Here is an 18678-nt window from a genome sequence, read left to right as displayed (position 1 = left end):
CGACTTTAGACTTAACGAATGGTTATTTTCAAAAAGGGATCAGGCCTGAGGACGTGCCTAAGACTCCTTTTATAACCAAGTCTGGCAATTATGCATTTTTGCGAATGCCGTTTGGCCTTTCAGGCGCCCCAGCAACATTTCAGCGATGCATGGACATTGTGTTAAGACCTGTTCTCGGAAATTCCACATTTATCTATTTAGACGATATCACTATTACTAGTGATAATCTAGACCAACATGTACAGGATTTAAGACAGGTGTTTTCTTTATTAAATGAGGCCGGTCTAAAAGTTAATGTCGAAAAGTGCAAATTTGCAGCCCCTGAATTAAAATATTTAGGTTACAAAATATCTCAAAAAGGAATCGTGACAGACGAATCAAAAATAATTGCTGTACAAAAGTATCCGACTCCAACCTCGGCGAAGAAGCTCTCTTCTTTTCTAGGACTTTGTTCATATTATAGGTCCTTTATAAAAGATTTTGCAGCTATCGCTGAGCCATTGTTAAAATTAAAAAGGAAAAAGGCAAGATTCTCGTGGACGGCCGAAGCCAATAGTGCTTTCGAAAAATTAAAACAAGCATTAACGCAAGCCCCTGTGTTGAAATTTCCTGAAAAGGATGAGAATTTAGAAATTTCAGCGGATGCTTCGGATTATGCGGTAGGAGCGGTACTTTCGCAAAATCAGCAGCCAGTGGCATTTTTTAGCCGAACTTTAAATCAAACACAAAGAAACTATTCCGCGACCGAGAGAGAGGCACTTGCAGTTCTGTTAGCAGTGCAAAAGTTCCGAGTCTATTTTGGAAAGGCGCCGATAACAGTATATTCTGATCATGCGGCGGTAACTAGATTGTACTCTGAGAAAAATTTATCCCCAAGGTTAATAAGATGGGCACTCAAGCTGCAAGAATATAATCTGGTAATCAAGCATACCCCCGGAAAGGAAAATATCGTAGCAGATGCCCTATCACGAATTAAATTAGACGAACAGGGTAATACCGTAAAAGTTGCAATGCTGACAGCGTGTACAATAAATTCCCGAGAAACTGTAATAACCGAACTGGGTAAGGATCCTGAGTTTGGAAGTATTTATGAGTATCTGAAGGATCCTGAAAATTTTAGCCACCAAGATATTGTGGCAATAAGAAATAGGGCGGCCCATTACGAACTAATAGATGGTCTATTATTCTACACAAAAACTACGAATTCCAACAACGAATTTCGACCTGTTATCCCAGCTAGTCTTAGATTAAATATCCTGCAAGAGCTCCATGACAGCCCTTTAGCTTCTCATGCTGGTATTCGAAAAACTATCCAACGCGTACGCGAGGCAGTCTATTTTCCTGAACTGCAAAAGTTAACAAGGGCGTATGTCCAGTCCTGCCCAACATGTCAAGCCGTTAATTATATTAATTTCCGCCCGGCCGGGTTTCTAAATAGTATTAAATCCGAATTTCCAAATGAAATAATCGGCATCGATTTATTGGGCCCTTTCCCAAAAAGTCAGTTAAACAAAAGTCGCTATCTCCTTGTTATAGTTGATCATTTTAGTAAGTGGACCGAAATTGTTCCCTTAAAACGAGCCTCCGCGAAATTAGTTACCGATTCTATTTTAAATAAATATATTTTAAAATACGGGGCGCCCCTAAAAGTTATATCGGATAATGGTCCTCAATTTGTAAGTAATATATTTGAAGACATGTGCCAAAAACTGGGCATACGTCATTTAAAAATGGTCCCGTATCGGCCGCAATCAAATATAGCGGAACGGGTCAACAGAAATATAGTGAAAATTATCCGTAGTTATGTTAAAAATTTTCATAAAAGCTGGGATAACTATGTCAATGAATTTGCTTTCGCCCTTAGGACCGCAAAACATGATACAACGGGCAAAACTCCTGCTGAGTTATTTCTAGGCAGAAAGGTTATAACACCGTTAGATAAACTATTTTATGTGCAACAAAGAGCCCCAGAATTTAAAATGGGTGATATAGAAAAACTAATAAAAGAAGCAAAAAAGAATACGGAAGTAGCACAAAGAAAACAAAAATTGTATTATGACTTGAAACGACGGGGAGTAACTTATAAAGTAGGGGATGAAGTACTAAAAATTAAGCATTCACTTTCTTCAGCACCAGAAGATAAAACTGCCAAATTTTTTCCACGCTTTGAAGGACCATATGTTATAGAAAAAATAACTCACGCTGTTGTAGTGTTAAAGGCAAGAAATGGTGAAACCTGTTCCGCAAATATGGATCAAATCAAGCCCTACTTCGATCGTAATAAAATGCAAATCTTTTCAGATCTTTTGCAGGATCCGGTACGGCAGACACCGCAGGTACAAGTTCCAGAGGTGGGAAAACGACAAGTACAAGGGCAAGCCAATGAGAGACAGAAGCAAGTGAAAAGAAAATTGCCCCGCGGAAAAATTGAAGGTAAAAAGAAAAAGAAGCCGTTCCACCGTCCAAAAACAGAGTTCACGAACACCCCCAGAATGAAGAAGGGAGAAGGACGACGTATGTGGAAAAGACCGGGAGAAAGGATAGCAACTATAACCCGGCTGTGAAACGGAAGATTGACTCATCCGACAGAACTCTCCGCAGCAAAAGTCGCCGAACTGCGGAAGGGCCATCAGCGGCGGAGGAAAAAGTACAAGAAAAATTTGAACGGCCAACAACGAGGTCCAAGCAGGATCACGACAGAAGTTTCCCGGTTCCACCAAGACCAGCCGCCTTCAAACGGCCAAGACCACAAGCAGAGCACAAAAGGAAGATGTTCAAGGGTGGCCGTAGTGGTGAAAAACGGAAGCTTCCAGAGGAAAGCACTGAAGGGCGAGCCCGTACAAGAAGGAGGATCAACCAAGCTACGGTCTGCAGCACCTTTAAAGACTGGGCCCAGAAAAGGATGTCTGAATATTACAAAGATAAGTAAAATTTTATGTTACTTTACAAACTTAAGTTAATCTTTCATTCTTACTGCAAGTGGCAGATTTCAAGAAGTTTTACCTCATGCGAGGTCTACCTTTATCGCCAAAAGGGCGAGAAATGAGTTGTGACCGATTTTCTTATTATGTTTTTCAATTACTCGCGCGTAAAACTAAAGTTGATGTATAATAGCGTTGTATAAAGACTTAAATATTGTAAAAAGTTATTGTATAAATTTTATTTAAAACATTCTAACAAGAAAGAAGTTTTAGTCTGAAAGACTTTTTGAAATGTAGTATTATTTCAATGTAGAAAGAATTGGCACTTGCTTTGAAAAGAATAGAAGTTAACAATGTACTACTAATGTATGTTTTCAAATGTGTAAAATGAACGGCATGTTGATATGTTCTTGTATACATGTGAACTGTTATTTTGAATGTTAAGAAATACCGTGATATGGTAAAAGTGAAAGTAATGTTAAAAATTTGTTATTCGTGTGACTGTAGAGATTAAATCATGGTGAATATGTGTTAAAGGTTGAATGATGTAGTTAGGCTCTCTGACGCTACACTTTAGAGTTAGCCACTTTCAGAATAGTACCTCAGGGTCTAGAGTTGAAATTAGGGTGTGTTAAGAGGTCTCGTATGTTGAATTTTAACACGTTAGTGTTTTGATTGTAGGAGGAAGTGTGGCACACGTAGACAGAAACACATTCGTGGTTGGTGTTCTTTTACAACACATGTCAGAGAGCACGGGGAGAGATAATTAAAATAGTCATGAATGAAATAAGAATGTTAAGAAAAGTATATTCTATATGTTATTTGCAATGTCATTCTGTAACATTTCATTAAACTAGTTTTCCTTCCAGATCTCTGGAAGGAACCAGAATTGAATAAAGCTCCTGTTTAGATGCAGTACAGATGAAAAAGAAAAAAGATTGTTGTATATTCCGGGAGCTGCTATTGTAACAAATTTCTTTCTTTTAAAATTTTCTAGTTTCTAGCTAAGTTATGATTGTAAAAGGTTGGCCTCGCGTTAGTTTCTAGAGCTAAAAGTTTTCAACAAGGTCGTTTTAGACCTCAGTTTCAAACTAATTAACTCTGGCGGGAAGTATGTAAGGATCTTAAGTTTTACTAACGTTTATTTTATTTTAAATCTTTACTATCACTTCTTATTTTCTACTTCCGGCCAGAATTATAAGCGTGAAGGAGTTTATGCAAAGTTGTCTGGCGAACGCCAAGTATTTAAGTGTGGCCTTTTTGCCAAGCAGAAGAGAGGAAGCCGTGAGTTCGAAGCAGGCCGCTTACCTTAGAAGTTACGCAGTTGCTACTTTGCCTTCCAGGCCAGAGGTTTTAATCCTCTTGATAAATTAAACGTATTGTAGTGTTCATAGTCTCTGTGCTACATACGCTTCCTGTTATTATAAGGCCAATCTTATTCTAAAGTTAAATTAGAGTTTAGTTTTATTTTGATATCTTTTAAGTTAGACCCCGAGTGGAGGGTCATTGTATTCCGAAGTACGGAAGTCATTGTATATAAAGAAAAAATAAAGAGTTTTGTATACCCTTCGTCTGTATCCTGTCTACTTACTACAATTAGTGAACATAGCTTTAGTAAGCTCTCTGTTCTAGTCAGGTCATTGTATGTTTCCGAAGAAGGTTAGAAGAAACACTGAACCTGATAATATATAAAAGAAATTTTCAGTATTTGAATAAAATTATTAATATTGGTCATTAAACATTAGTAAAATTATTAATATTGGTCATTAAACATCAATTATATTGTGTCTTTTATAGCAACAAAAATGGGCGTATTATATACTATTAATCCAGTTGCCTTTCCAAGAATAAAAAAGAATATCCAAAAGGTGTTTACCTCTGATTTAAAAAAAAAAAGTAACATCATGGATAGCTTTTCTTCAAGGAGCAAAATCCTAGTTTATCATGAGTGGAGAAAATATAATTTAAATTTAAATACGTGTGATGAAGGATACGAACATTTTAGGATTGTTTCTTCAAAAAACTGTTAAAAGAAAATTCCTGCTCTTGTATACATTTGTATAATGAAATATTTATCGTCATATACAAAGCGTTCTTTCCACTTAAGTGATCTTCATCAGAAATAATTAAAGAGAATCACAGAAAATATTATTTATAACTTTTCTTAATTAATTAATTGGTATTATCATATATCAATTTAGCAGTTATAAAATATTATGAACTCTATTTTTAGAACTTTCGTATAGCAACATCTTATAGTTGAGGTAAAATAAAACGAGATTTTGTTAGAACTACATTAAAAGCATGAATCTGCATTGTTTGCTAATTTGCTTGTATGCATTTTCTAGATTTAGATTTTCGTTGCGTTTCCTATGCTAGAAGAAAAATGTATATTTTCATGTAAAATGTTGTGAAGAAGTCATAGTCCTCAAAACCAAACGCATATCTAAAATGCGATTTTCTTGGCACGATGATTTTGCAGATTCTGGGTTTGAGGTTAGTGCCGATGGTATAAAATACAGTATGTAATTTTTGCCTCCTAAGGTCTTGATTAAGTATCTGACGAATGACTTCACAGTTTCGTTATATTAGATGGTTTATAATGTTAAAAGTTCAATAATAAATGTTTAATTTAAAAAATTATAAACTTCTAAATATATTAAATACTTTTATTTTTCACATCATAGTTGCAGATCAGAAATCACAATTTATTCAAGTTTTATCAACTCAGCAATCAATATCAAGTACAGAAAACCATAAAATATAGAAAATATAACGCCACATGTTTGGACAATACATGTATTTTATCTTTTTATTATTAACACATACTGACTTAGCAATGCTTGGCAGATGTCTTCTCAAAGAAACTACCAGCCTCAGAGGTATATACTGACCAGATGATGACTATATTTCTTGTAATCCGCTTACTAGCCTTTTTTCATAAATTCAGTGTTGTACTTACATTAAATAAATTGCGCCAAACGTTTTGTACATTTAATGAGCAAACATTCGGTCAAATGCAATAAAAAGTTTAGAGATCAATTAAGCAAAATTGAAGCTTTTATATGAAGAATGTTATTGTGGATATAGGACGACAAAAGAGTATCCACCGTCACCAAAGCGGCGAAACCACAAGAATGGGTTCCTGGAGGCCTTTCGAAAGCTTCTGGAGGACATTTACTGTGCGCAGGATCAATAAGTTTTTCAAGATGTCTTTCACCACGGCTGTCGATCACACTTAATGTAATAGGAGCTTGATAGGGCCACCGCAGGGCATCATCATGTAAACCAGGCTGAAGTGTCCAGTACAATCCCACAACTGGAGTATCTTCTTTAGCTGCCACAACAGAGTTTCTGTAATTGGGCAACCGCGCGAGAGACAACGCAAGACGCATGGCGTAACCTTGGTTTTCACTATAGAAAACAGGGCTTTCTAATCGACTCTTCTCCCGAGTCTGCAGTAAGCCAAATGCTGCAGTTGCATCTTTGATTACCCATGAATATCGTGCAAATAAAGATCCTCTCTCAAATCCTAAAGAAGCTACTGGTGGTGTAAGTTCTTGAAGGAAAACAGTAACAGCTATTCTGACAGTGCCACCTTCCTCGGCATAAGGGCGTGGTCCTCGAAGCAGTGTATCATGGGCCACCATATGGCCTTCTCCGCAACTCCATTCAGCCAATTCTCTGTCTGGTTTCTGAAATGCAATGTCAGGACACCCGCTTCCCGGCGTACCGGGATGGGTAGTTCTAGAAATAGTCCCATGAGGTGCAACTACTTCCAGGCGATAAGTATGGCTAAACGGCCACCTTAGTTCATCATCGTATACTCCTCGTGTCAGTACTGCGTAGAGTCCAACAAATCCTGGTGTTTTCTCAGGATAGAGCCGAAGCATCATCCGATATCCATTATTGGACAAATAGAATTTTTCGCTATCAAGGAAAGGGAGACGTCCTTCTCGGCTCTGCTGAATTTTTTCTTCTAAATCAGGTACTAGCCATTCAAAGCGAGAGACTAAAAAATGCTCCAGGATTGTCAAGGTAGCAAATCGAGGTGGCCTTATCTCATCCAGATAGATAATCACCTTCAGTTGTACGGCACCATACCGAATGAACTTCCTGGCAAATGAAAAGAATTTACAATGAGATGCACTGGTTCAATATATTCGGAATAAGACCAGATTACATTTATTAAAGCTTTTTTTAAAAATATAGAAAAAGATTTAAAATACATTTTTGTAAACATGACACTTCCAAATGGTATCATTTTTCCGATAAATACAGCTAATAATATAGACGATATCAAATGTAAATAATTTATCGTAAAGCTTAATTGCAATATTCTTACTTAATTACAATAAAGTTCAATAGGTATTCGCACTGTAAACAGGAAAACTGATTATCATTCAACTAAAATAACAAAAATTGAAATTGAAATTAAATTAGGATTATAATTTGTGGATTTCTTTGATTTTAAAATGCAAATGAAACGCTAATATTTTATTCTGAAACATTTATGTATTCACTTGACTAAATTATTTTAATATTAATTCGACAAATAAGAATTTTCTCTCTTTTCCTAAATGTCTACAGGAGTAAAATTTTACGTGTATCACCTAAAATAATAAACCTGGAATTGATTTTGGCACAACACAGTTTTATTTAATAAACAGTTTGCTTTTTATGGTGTATGGACTTGTGTATGGATTGTGATCAATGCAATAAAAAGAATCTAAGAAATAAAGCGTTCTCAGAAAAAAATGCCTGATGCTGCTGAAATTTCTTAGGGGGAAAAAAGTTTGTTATTGTTGCAAGTCTAAATCTTTAATGAAATTTTAAGTGAAATCGATGAAATTTTAATTGAATTCTTCTGAATTGGAATTATTCCAAATACCTGGATAGAATTTTTTGTTCCTGAGATACGTAAAACTAAACCTAATAAATTTTTTAGATGTTTTCAAATTTTCATTTACTTAAATAACATAAATGAATAACAATCTTTGAAGCTAAATGAATATGGAGGTTGTTCAGCAATGTGGTATTTTGTGAGTTCTGTCCTTGTCTTAAATGGAGTTATTTATGAGTTGTAAGGTTCTTATGTTAATTAACCAGCTATTATGATTTTGATCTTTATTTTAACTTCTTTCCATATTCCCTTCCAGAATGCAAATTAGCTTTAAGAATTTTTGAAGTGAGGGTTTTGAATCTTGGAGAGAGATAGAGCGTCTGACACTTGCGACGCGCTGTTAGAACTTTTGCCAAGCTCATTTAAAAGTGATTATTCCGGCTTTTGCTGTCTCTCGCTAGCTGAAGTTTCAGACTTACATGCCTGTAAAATATTGAGCCAACTTATAGATTATTTTGTTACATGTGTAGTCTTAGATTGCGTACCCGTGTTTGAATTTAACAGACTGTTATTACCTAATTTACATGGTGGTTTGTCTGTAGCACAAGGAGCGCTTTGTATGTTCAAAGCTCTTACTAAATAAAAAGGTTGTTTTAAAACCTTCTTCGGTACTTTTTGAACATTTGAGACGGGACGATAACTCACTATCTTGTCTAGTAAGGTCTGTAATACTTAACATTAGTTTCCAGATCAACAGCAACCCACAAAGTGATTATCAGGTCTCTTCTAAACGTTTAGTCAACTTGGCCACATAAATATTGTAGATTTAACACTCCATCATATTTAACTGCTGAACTAGATGATGGCGCAGTAGATGAACATTTATCTTTATCAAAAGAATTTTGCAAAAGCAGCTTATTGTTGTAATGAAATGATAACGTACAGGATTTCTCAGATGGTTCCTTAATTTTCACTTTAAAAATAACGATTGCATTCCACCATGCATTTGGCAAAATATGCTTCTTGTAAATGAAAAGCTCTACAGACTGCATATGACAATCAATAACACATAGATTAAATTCTGGCTCATCTGACTGCCAAAACCATGAAGATTAAAACTCATTTTATGGGGTCTCAAAGTTCTTTCCTTCTATCTAAAAGATTGCAAGATGTACTATACGAATAAACAACTTAGAAGAGTTGAATATGATGCGATTTTTGTTTTCTTTTTCTCCGAAAGTGAATCATTAAAGGCAGAAAAATCTTCACCCGATAAGAGCTTGTTTTGTGCTCTTGCTGATATTAATTCTCTGCAGGATAAACAAATCATTCATTTTCCACCTTGATGAAGTTAGACATCTTTAATATTTTTCTAACTTTTTCTCACTTGTTCGACCTAACTATAGACACGTAGGATTCCTATTTACCTTTATGACAGCGTCTTTGTACCAGGGACGTCGTCTTAGCGCATGCCTATAAATTTAAACTTTATAGTTTAGCTCATTCATTATCAATTCTTTCTTATCAATTAGTTATGCACTGATTCATCGATTTTAGAAACAGACATTCAAAACCAAATGAGTTGCCAGCTGCCATGTATTCTATTTTCCTCCTTTTTCCATCGTGAAGATCAATCAGCAAATGAAAATATCTCTACAATTTTATATATGTGCAATAAAAGAAGCAATGAAACTAAAAATATTTCCAAATTGTCCTTATGGGCAATATGCTTTGGGCAAAATAATATATATCGTTTAGATGATTTCGGAAAAATAATATAAATAGAATGGTTTTTAAATTAATCGACTAAACATTTACTATTAATTAATAAGGAAAGCTATTTAAATGCTTGAATATTAAGGTCCGTAAGGAAATTGACTGAGAAATAAAGAAAATCTTCTTCAACTAGTACTTTCAACGTAAGTGACATCTCAGACCGAATACCCATGTCAACTAAAAGGAGCAATGTTTTACTGCTGAAAGCAGGAGTACTAAATAGAAAGAGGACAAAAGACTTTTATTGAAGAAAAGATGCAACAGAATGATAAAAAGGCAAAGAAATTTCTTATTATAAATTTTCTTTGTTAAAAGTCAACGAAACGTTCTAACATTTGATCTGTTTGATTTGTAAAAAGGAAAATCTTTTATTTCATTTCATTCAAAGCAAATGTGGTGAAACTCATGGAACAATCTAGATCTGAATTGCTATGAAGACAAAGAAAGTAATTGTTCATAGTGCTAGCAAAAAAGATTAAATAACTTCTTCTGCATTACATTTTATTTTCATAAATACATTTTTATTCCTCCCTAGCAAAATGAAAATAACAACAATTAGTAACATAAAAATTATGCTTATTTCTATAGTTAGAAAATAATTTTTATTTTTCTCCCTTAAATGAAGTCATGTTTATTTAGTAAAGTTTCAATAAGAAATGGATCACCTACCTTCTTACCTACAGGATCGCTGAAGAAAAAATCGTAGTATTTTTAACTACTTTTTTTATGTATAGCAAAGCATAAGTATAATTTTCTTAGGATTGCGAATGCCATTTTATTTATTGCATCCAAACGAATGAAACTGCTTTGTAAGACAATGATAGGAGCTTTTATTGGAGTTCATATCTCGAATTAAATCAAGTTTAACTAACACCATTTTCAGCACTATACAAGATTTTCGAAAGCACCAATTTAGGTAGTTCATTACACTAGCCACTGCTTGTTTAGAGATGTCCTTTGCAGCAGACACTTAGTTTATTTCATATATTGTCCTTCAAGAATCCCCAGAAAAAAATGGCCACAAATAAATATTCTTTCAATAACCAGAGAGACTACAACAAGTTATGCTCATTAGGATAATATTTGGAGAATATTTTGCCATAGAAATAATTTTCTAATGGATGAACACAAATGAGATTCATTGTAAGTGATCTTCTCTCAATTTAACGTGTGTTATGAACGTTGGTGAACGTTTTGTCTGTGAGTAATTAAATTGCTTTCCAAGATTTATATGTTGCAAAACAAAAAGCTTGATGTGACGTAATAACAAAAATTAGCCGTTATTTGACACCTTCATCTATCATGTAAGTGTACAGCATAGAAACATATCTGTATTTAAAAATATTTTAGGCAGTTACTTCAGATATAATTGTGATATACAGATTTAAAGCAGAAATTTTAAATATTAATTATTTGGAATTAATTTTACGAGTTATTTTCATATGTTTCTAATAATTTTATAAATAGTTACTTTTTATTGCATAATAAGTAATTTTTTTAAAGTACTTTTAAGCTTGCTTTAAGCAGTACGTTTGGCTGCAACTCAAAATAGGAATATAAAATTAAAACTGAGTTAAATAATCAGCCGAAGCTGTACAGAGATAATTAACGCGAGTTATCTATTAGCCTTGCGACCGACATATACAAACAAGTAATTAATACACACGACCGTCAAATAGCAAGCTTAAATCAGCGAAACAACGTGGCTGAACGGCAAAACACGCTTTGTCTGAAGTAACTCAGACACCAGATTAAATAGTACCTTTTTACCCTACTTTGCATAACACGCGAAACTGAAATATCGTTCTGGCAAGAAATAGAAAAGATAAGTGACTGAACAAAGCTGGTTAGTTTAAAACTAAATGATTCTTTATAATGGATTAAATATTTTATAATTATATATTCATTCTTGAATTTACCATTGAGCTCATCAGGAGTAATTAAACACGTTTAACCACGGGCCGTGGCTGAACATTTTTCCCGGTAGAAATTAGAATTTAAAATAGCATTAGTGGCCTTAATTTCATTGTTTTTGTTTTAAATATATTCCAAATGGTGAACAGGGAGTCACGACAGCTCTATATGCGGATCAACCAGTAGTACATAAAATGTACACGTAAATTTCAAGGAACACGAAGCAAGGAACTGCATTGATTATTAACCAAGGAACACGAAGCAAGGAACTGCATTGATTATTAACCAAACACTTTTATAAATTTATATCTTTGAATACATTTCTCACTTTCATGATAACATCGTGTTGTAAAAACAGTGATAAATATATACTTAATCTGAGGTATCAGATCGCAAATGTTCATTGGCGATTTTTATCCAATTTAGATTTCGTCTCAATTGTAACAATATTTAATACCGAATGTAAGTTTTCATCCGTAATTTGTGATCGACATTTAGTTTTCGTATGCTTCATTAAGGAAAAAATTCTTTCAGATAAATATATCAATCCAAATAAAGCTAAATACTTTTTTAACATAATCCGAAAAAAGTTTGAATTTATCTGCATTCAGAGAACCATTAAAAAAAACAATTAATTTGCTCGAAGCAAACTTTAAGGTATAATCCGACTGCAAGACATTCAGATCTGAACTACAGCATCATTTTTAAATAAAAATTTAAGGATAAAATGTTCTTTTCCTGATTTCCCTTTCTGAACAATTTTTTATCTTAACAACATTTCTATTTCATTGTTTAATTTTTAAATTAAAGCTGCTAGAAGTGATAGAACTATATTCTTTTACAGATTCACATGCTTTCTAGCCAGTGGCATAACTAGGGGGCAGTGGCGTAGCTAGGGTGGGGCAAGGGCATCATCTGTCCCCGGGCGCAGCATTCAGGGGGCGCCAAATTGACGTTACGAAATTTTAGAATGAAATGTTTTCCATTCTTGGCACCGAGAAAGGGACGCAAAATCTTCAGTTGTCTCCGGGAGCTGAAAACACTAGCTACGCCTCATGGAGGTAACGCCTCTGCTCATGGAGGTAGGAAGTACCTCCATGCCTCTGCAAGGGGGGAAGTGGGGAGCATTCAGGGGGCGCCAAATTGATATTAAGAAATTTAAGAATGAAATGGTTTCCATTCTTGGGACACAGAAAGGGGCGCAAAATCTTCAATTGTCCTCGGTTGTTTTCACCCACCCTTGGAAGTGCAGAATCGTATTTCCGCCCCCCGATTTCATGTTCAGGCTAATTTGCCTAAAATTGCGAGGACACCGATGACTAACATTTCTGCTCGTGGCGCCATCTATTATTGCGGCGTAAAACTAGATATGTAATCTAAATCCATTAATGGATTAATAACTTCGCATGATTATGCGTACTGAACTCTGTTTATAGTTGATGTGCGCATTTCTGTGTAAAAATGTGAAAAAGTACAAAATTCCAAAATGAATATTTTGATAAATTTTGAAGATTGGTATCCAATAAATTCTTTATAAACAACTCTCAAGGTAAAGAGATGTAATCATATAGTAAAGAGAATAAAGTGATGTTTACAGATAACTGTAATCAGATTAATGAGATTAAAAGTTTCATGAACTCAAATAAGATTAACAAGTGCTTGGACATGAAAGATCCTAAGATATATTTTAAAATTGTCTGTCTCCTAAAAATACTTGCAATATTTTTTTTTAAATAAGAATTATTAATTTACATTATTTAATAATATAATTAAACAAATAGTTAGAAAGCAAATAATAGTTAAAAAATCCGTTATATAGTTAAACCGCCATAGGTGCAATTCGCGCGGAAGGGATTTTTATTATTTATTTAGTATATTACATTAAAGCAGAGTAATGTTTCAAAATATGTAAGACTGTTCTTTTATCAATGCAAACTGCTATTTTTTAGTTTAGTTTGACATCACAAAGAGAATATTTCCAAATAGTATATCCGACGAGTATTTGTTTTCAACCCAAAATTCTTGAAAATTATACAGTTAATATGAACCTATCAGCTGACCACGCATTGTGCAATCCTGATCAAAGCGACCGGAAACATATAAGCATGTGCAGGATGATCTCTCTCTCTGATATTCGACACATTAAATATACTTAAAACTAAATAAATAATAAATATCCCTCCGCACGAATTGCACCTATGGCGTTTTAATTATATAACGGACCTTTGAACTATTATTTACTTTCTAACTATTTATTTAATTACATTATTTCCTACACCTAAAACTTTAACTGGAAAGAAAGCATATGTATGTAACTGTAATAGTATCTGCATATCAGGTAGTAGTTAGTTCCGATCATGTTCGGGTGCTGACACATGTATACATTGTAATTTGTGTTTGTTAATATAAAAGTTGTTATGTGGTGAAGAAGACTACTGATTTATTTTACTAAGTGAATTACTTTATTTCTAACGTACCGAGCGTATATTATGACGTAATACGCTATAGTGGTGAACCCGCTATAGCAGACACCTATGGACGCTTCGTAAATAGCTCAGCGTAATCAAACATTCATGCTCTTTATGCCCATAGTCTTCTGTGGAGGTCTGAAAAGCAATCTTTTGCTTTGAATTATCAATTTAATGAGTTAATTTAAGTTGAAAATTCATTCTGGCTATTTTAGAAACTCAAATTATGTTGTAAACATTTCATTAACAATCAAACAAATTATTCCCTTAATGGAAACTCTCAGCCGAATTTCGCAAACTAACCTCTCATTGAGTTGATATTAATGCTGAAAATTCGAGAAATAAACAAACATAATTGGCAAATGCTCTAGAAGAATTTGATGGAACTCGTTATAAATACCGAGCAAAGAAAGGTTTTTCTTAATTTTTGATTTGAAGAATTAAATTTTAAATTAATTAACACTTGAATTTTGATTTCTTATGGGCTTTAATGCTTGTAAAATGTATCGCTTGAGGATAACTTTGGAAGCTCTGCTAGGAAACTCGTTATTAATTTAATCTGTAGTATATTTGTAAGAAATGGAATTTCGTCATGAAATATCAAAATACCTCTTATTTAAATTACTCTGTATTGCCGATAGATGAAAGTGCCTATCTTAAATGAAACACAAAACCTATATTAAAATATTCTGCTGAGTCATTACTAAACTAATATCCGTTTTTTCTTTCCCTTTCAGAAGCGGTGGTTTCGCCTTGAAACCGCATTTTCAACATTTTTTTTAAATTTAGAAAATTTGGTTTCATTTTCTCAAAACCGCTGCTAAAATTAAATTACTTCTTAAAGCTGATAACAGATGGCAGCACCAAACCTTTTTGGGCATCCATTTATTGATACGAATCATTCAAAAACAGCTTGTTTTAAACACTATTCTTTCTGGGCTATTTTAAGAACAAAAAACCCAACATTTTTTAATTTTTCCACAATATATTTTATAAGTAGGCATCAATGATTAATGAAATGTCCTTATTTCACAAAAAAAAAAGTAATGGAACCGTTTTAATTTTGAATGTTTTCATCGCGGTTTCAGTATGAAACCACCGCCCCGCTAAGACATTGAAGAAAGGATCAGATGACGCAGTCGCGAGATTTTTTACAGCTGTGTTTATTGCTTTCGGATCACTGCTGTGAATAGTTGCACCATATCTTCGTTTTAGTGGCTTCAAAAATGAGGATTTATGGGGCTTTTGAGAGAGGGAAAACATTTCTTATTTTTTACAGAGACACAGAGCACATCATAGTTGCGTTTTTATTCTGCTTCTCTTAGCCGTCGCTTTTCTCATGCTTCTAGTTTACAGTAAAATATTTGTATACATCTAAATTTAATTTATTTTCACATATAATTTTCTTAGTTTTTAACATAATTTTTTTTTAATATTTCATAGTTTTATGTAAGTAATTTACATAAGAAAAATTATTAGTAACTTTTTGTCTCATATTTTTGTTTCCTGTTTTAAATTTTTTATTTATAATTAAAAATGCGTGTTTATGCAAATATTACTTACTTCATTAGTTGTTCAGTAATTTACTAGTATAATCTGCAATTTGGTTTACGTTTAAATACTTTCCAGCAAAGTAAAGATAAATAAGCAAATGTTTAGTCTTAAATGCTCTAGACGGGCGCTAGTTTCAAGGCGAAACCGGTTCCCTTTCCAGAAAGGGGGACGAAAAAAAATTTTAGAACTTATTTATATTGTCTATAGGACCCATTGCATGTCATTATGCTTACTTTTTCATAACTTTTAAAAATCATAACATTGCGCCCCTGAAAGGGTTAGTTAAGCAATATTAATGTAAGAAGTCCTTTAAAGTAAATATAAACCTCTTTAAATAATGCTTTTCCACTTTACACATTTTGAGATGCAATTAATAATGCAGTATTTATTGCATTATTAAAAAAATTTCAATAAAAATTGCACTAATGCTGTTCTCTTATGAAATTCTTCTGGTGCATTTTATAAGGAGAATTTATTCGTACCTTTCTCAAATCATTTAATGTTCTCTCTGTTTCAGAATAGGAATATAATCAATATAATGAACTGAGGAAGAACTGATACGAAGAAGGAGTTGCAATGACAAAATTTCAAGTACCGTGCGTCTGCCACAAGTTAAAATATTTCATCTTAGAACAAAAACTATTTTTAATTAGTATTTTGACCAAAGAATTCTCTCTTTTTCCCTATAATGAAAGTGTTACATATTCTTACACGGTTTAGAGAGTAAAACAAAGGACTTCTTGGACGAAGAAAATGTAAATCAGATGTTTGACCTCTTTTTTTCTGACATAAGGTTGGCTTTCAAGGTGTTGTGGTTTTGCCTTTCACTCATAATTTAATCGGGCACACCTTTTGCGCCAAATTCTTCAGTCAGAACGTGGTCAAAATTTACGCCATTTGCATTTCTAGATTCTCCCTAAAGCAAAATTGTGCAATTATTTTAAATATCAGGCGTAACACTCTTTGAATAATAAAATGAAATGTTATTGAAGTGCGGTAATTTAGGCATTATACATTAATGAGTTCTGCCACGCAAAATTTGAAATTTCTATCTTTTATATTGAAAAAAATTTCATACCCAGATATTTTTACATTTTCGGTCAGTAATAGAAAGAAATAATATGTAACTCACATTAATACGGGAGAGATCAAGCTAGCATATCGCATTAACATACGCAATAATTTCTAAGTTAAGCGTGACTAATCAAATCGATACGCATCAATGTGTATTGATACCAAGATCATGTATTTAACATCGATATCTAATTTTTTCTCATGTTATGAGAAATGGTAAATATAAAAAAAAAATTTAAAACTTTTAGGTGATATCTAAAATAATAATAAAAAAAATTATAGTCTGAGAACTTCAGACTGAAATCGAACACCTCGAAGCGTTCAATATTAAAATTTAAAAACAAATAAAAAATACAAAAGTCATTATATTAAAATAAAAGCTGAAATCTTATTTTAAAATACAGATTTCAGTTTAACACTAGATTCAGGGGTCCCACGATTTTGACGGTATTCGGACATCATGAACAAAATTACAAAATCCCTTATTTTTATAGTTTTCTAATTTATGCTGACAGTTATCGATGCAATGAGACCAATACATACCCAAATCTATTTCCCCCTTCAGCCCTTTAATTTCAGAGTTCTGTATGATGTATACCCATCTCTACGGAGAGCTATTTTCGTAGTTAATTATAATCAACCGGATTTTTTTTTTTTTTTTTTATGAAATTACCTTTTTGGTGACAAATGAAAAATAGTTAGAAAGTAGATACTAAAATCATAATTCAGTGGAAATACCTTTAGATAACTTTGAACCTAATATCAACGAACCGCGATTCGCCAGAGCAAGGGATATATCACATGTGATTATCTGTCAATCATACCCGTAAACATAAAGCGTTAGGTTCCAAACAAGGAAGGATCTGCAGTTGTTGAGTTAGGCAATATATCAAGACGCTTTAGAAAAATTTCGGTTAATGCGAATATAAACTATCGAGAAGAAAGTATTAGATTATTATGGAGTGTTAGCAATAACATTATAGAATTAGAGGAAAGTACTAGTTTTACCTTATTATGACGAAGTACTCTTCTTCAGTCTTCATGAGTAATTAAAGAAGAGATATTGAATTGCTAGAGAGAATAGTTAGTATTAGCTAAGATTTGCTCCGGTAAGACTGTTTACACTAAAACAGCCCTGTCTTCTTTTACATCGATAAAAACAACTACAAATCCGTTAAATTGTTGTTTATCGAGAGTTCTGCTGCTAAGATTGTAAGTGTTTTTAAATTAAATTATTTGCTTTTTTTTCCCCAAGAAAATACGTGATTTTTTATTCACGTCAATTAGATGGGTGGCCGTAAATATAGACATACAAAAACCCGTAAACCTATTATAACTGGACAGATAATTTATCTGCCTTTTTTATCTACACTTTTAAATGTCCTTTTTATCTTGATTTAGCTTATGGGGAAGATGAATTAATGATTTTTAATAATTTACATCTTCCTTGATACTGAATATCCTCTCCAAAATTTTGACTCCTTTTTTTAAATTTTAAATTACCTAACTTGTTAGTGGTAATTTTCATCTTGGGGGAAAGGTGTGTTTTCTCTTTGAAATTTCTCTGAATATTTCTGAAATTTGAAAAAACGAAGTAAATTTGATTAAAAAGCTCTCGGCTATAACATATGATATGATTATTATATTCCATGTGTTTCCATAAAATCTCATTTAGTCTTCTAACTCCTACTTCCACAACTTTTATGTATAAATATCTTAAATTAATTCTGAACCTTTCTCATCATCTGCTGCGTTAAACGCGTTAAATTTGTATCATTTAAATTTATCAACTGAAATATTTGTTCAAGAAAGTGCAATATGTTGAAAGTCGTATAAACATTCAATAGATTAATAATTTCAGAAGGCCACTACTCTTTTTTATTCAAAAATATTCTTGTTAATTCAAATATGTGTTAAAGATATGAAACTGTTTATGAAATATTTTAGCATTAAGATTGTCACGGAAGCTTAGTACTCCAAGTTAGAAGCTCCAAGTACATAACTTTTAAAGAACACATTTCTTTTAAAAGTGAACGTTCTGGCTTTCCATGCTTATATGGAAATGCAAATTTAAAGCAATAATTTGAATATTATATCAAATTGTAATTTAACATGGTTTCCGGAAGTT

General features: G+C 33.1%; 1 protein-coding gene across 4 annotated transcripts in view; it reads right to left on the bottom strand.

The window, feature by feature from the left end:
- Positions 1–5569: 5569 nt before the first annotated feature.
- Positions 5570–18678, bottom strand: part of LOC118188644 (uncharacterized) — an 84660-nt gene continuing 71551 nt past the window's right edge. For all 4 annotated transcript variants that reach the window (XM_085816897.1, XM_085816898.1, XM_085816896.1 and 1 more), the window contains exon 6: positions 5570–7037. In XM_085816897.1, the coding sequence (XP_085673023.1) occupies positions 5960–7037 (1078 nt within the window). In that variant the 3' untranslated portion in view covers positions 5570–5959. The remainder of the gene's footprint in view (positions 7038–18678) is intronic.

This window comes from Stegodyphus dumicola, chromosome 5 (genome assembly GCF_044657685.1).
Source record: "Stegodyphus dumicola isolate Sdum_Otavi_A_Nest chromosome 5, ASM4465768v1".
Lineage (NCBI taxonomy): Eukaryota > Metazoa > Arthropoda > Arachnida > Araneae > Eresidae > Stegodyphus > Stegodyphus dumicola.
This window is presented reverse-complemented; position numbering and strand designations above follow the sequence as displayed.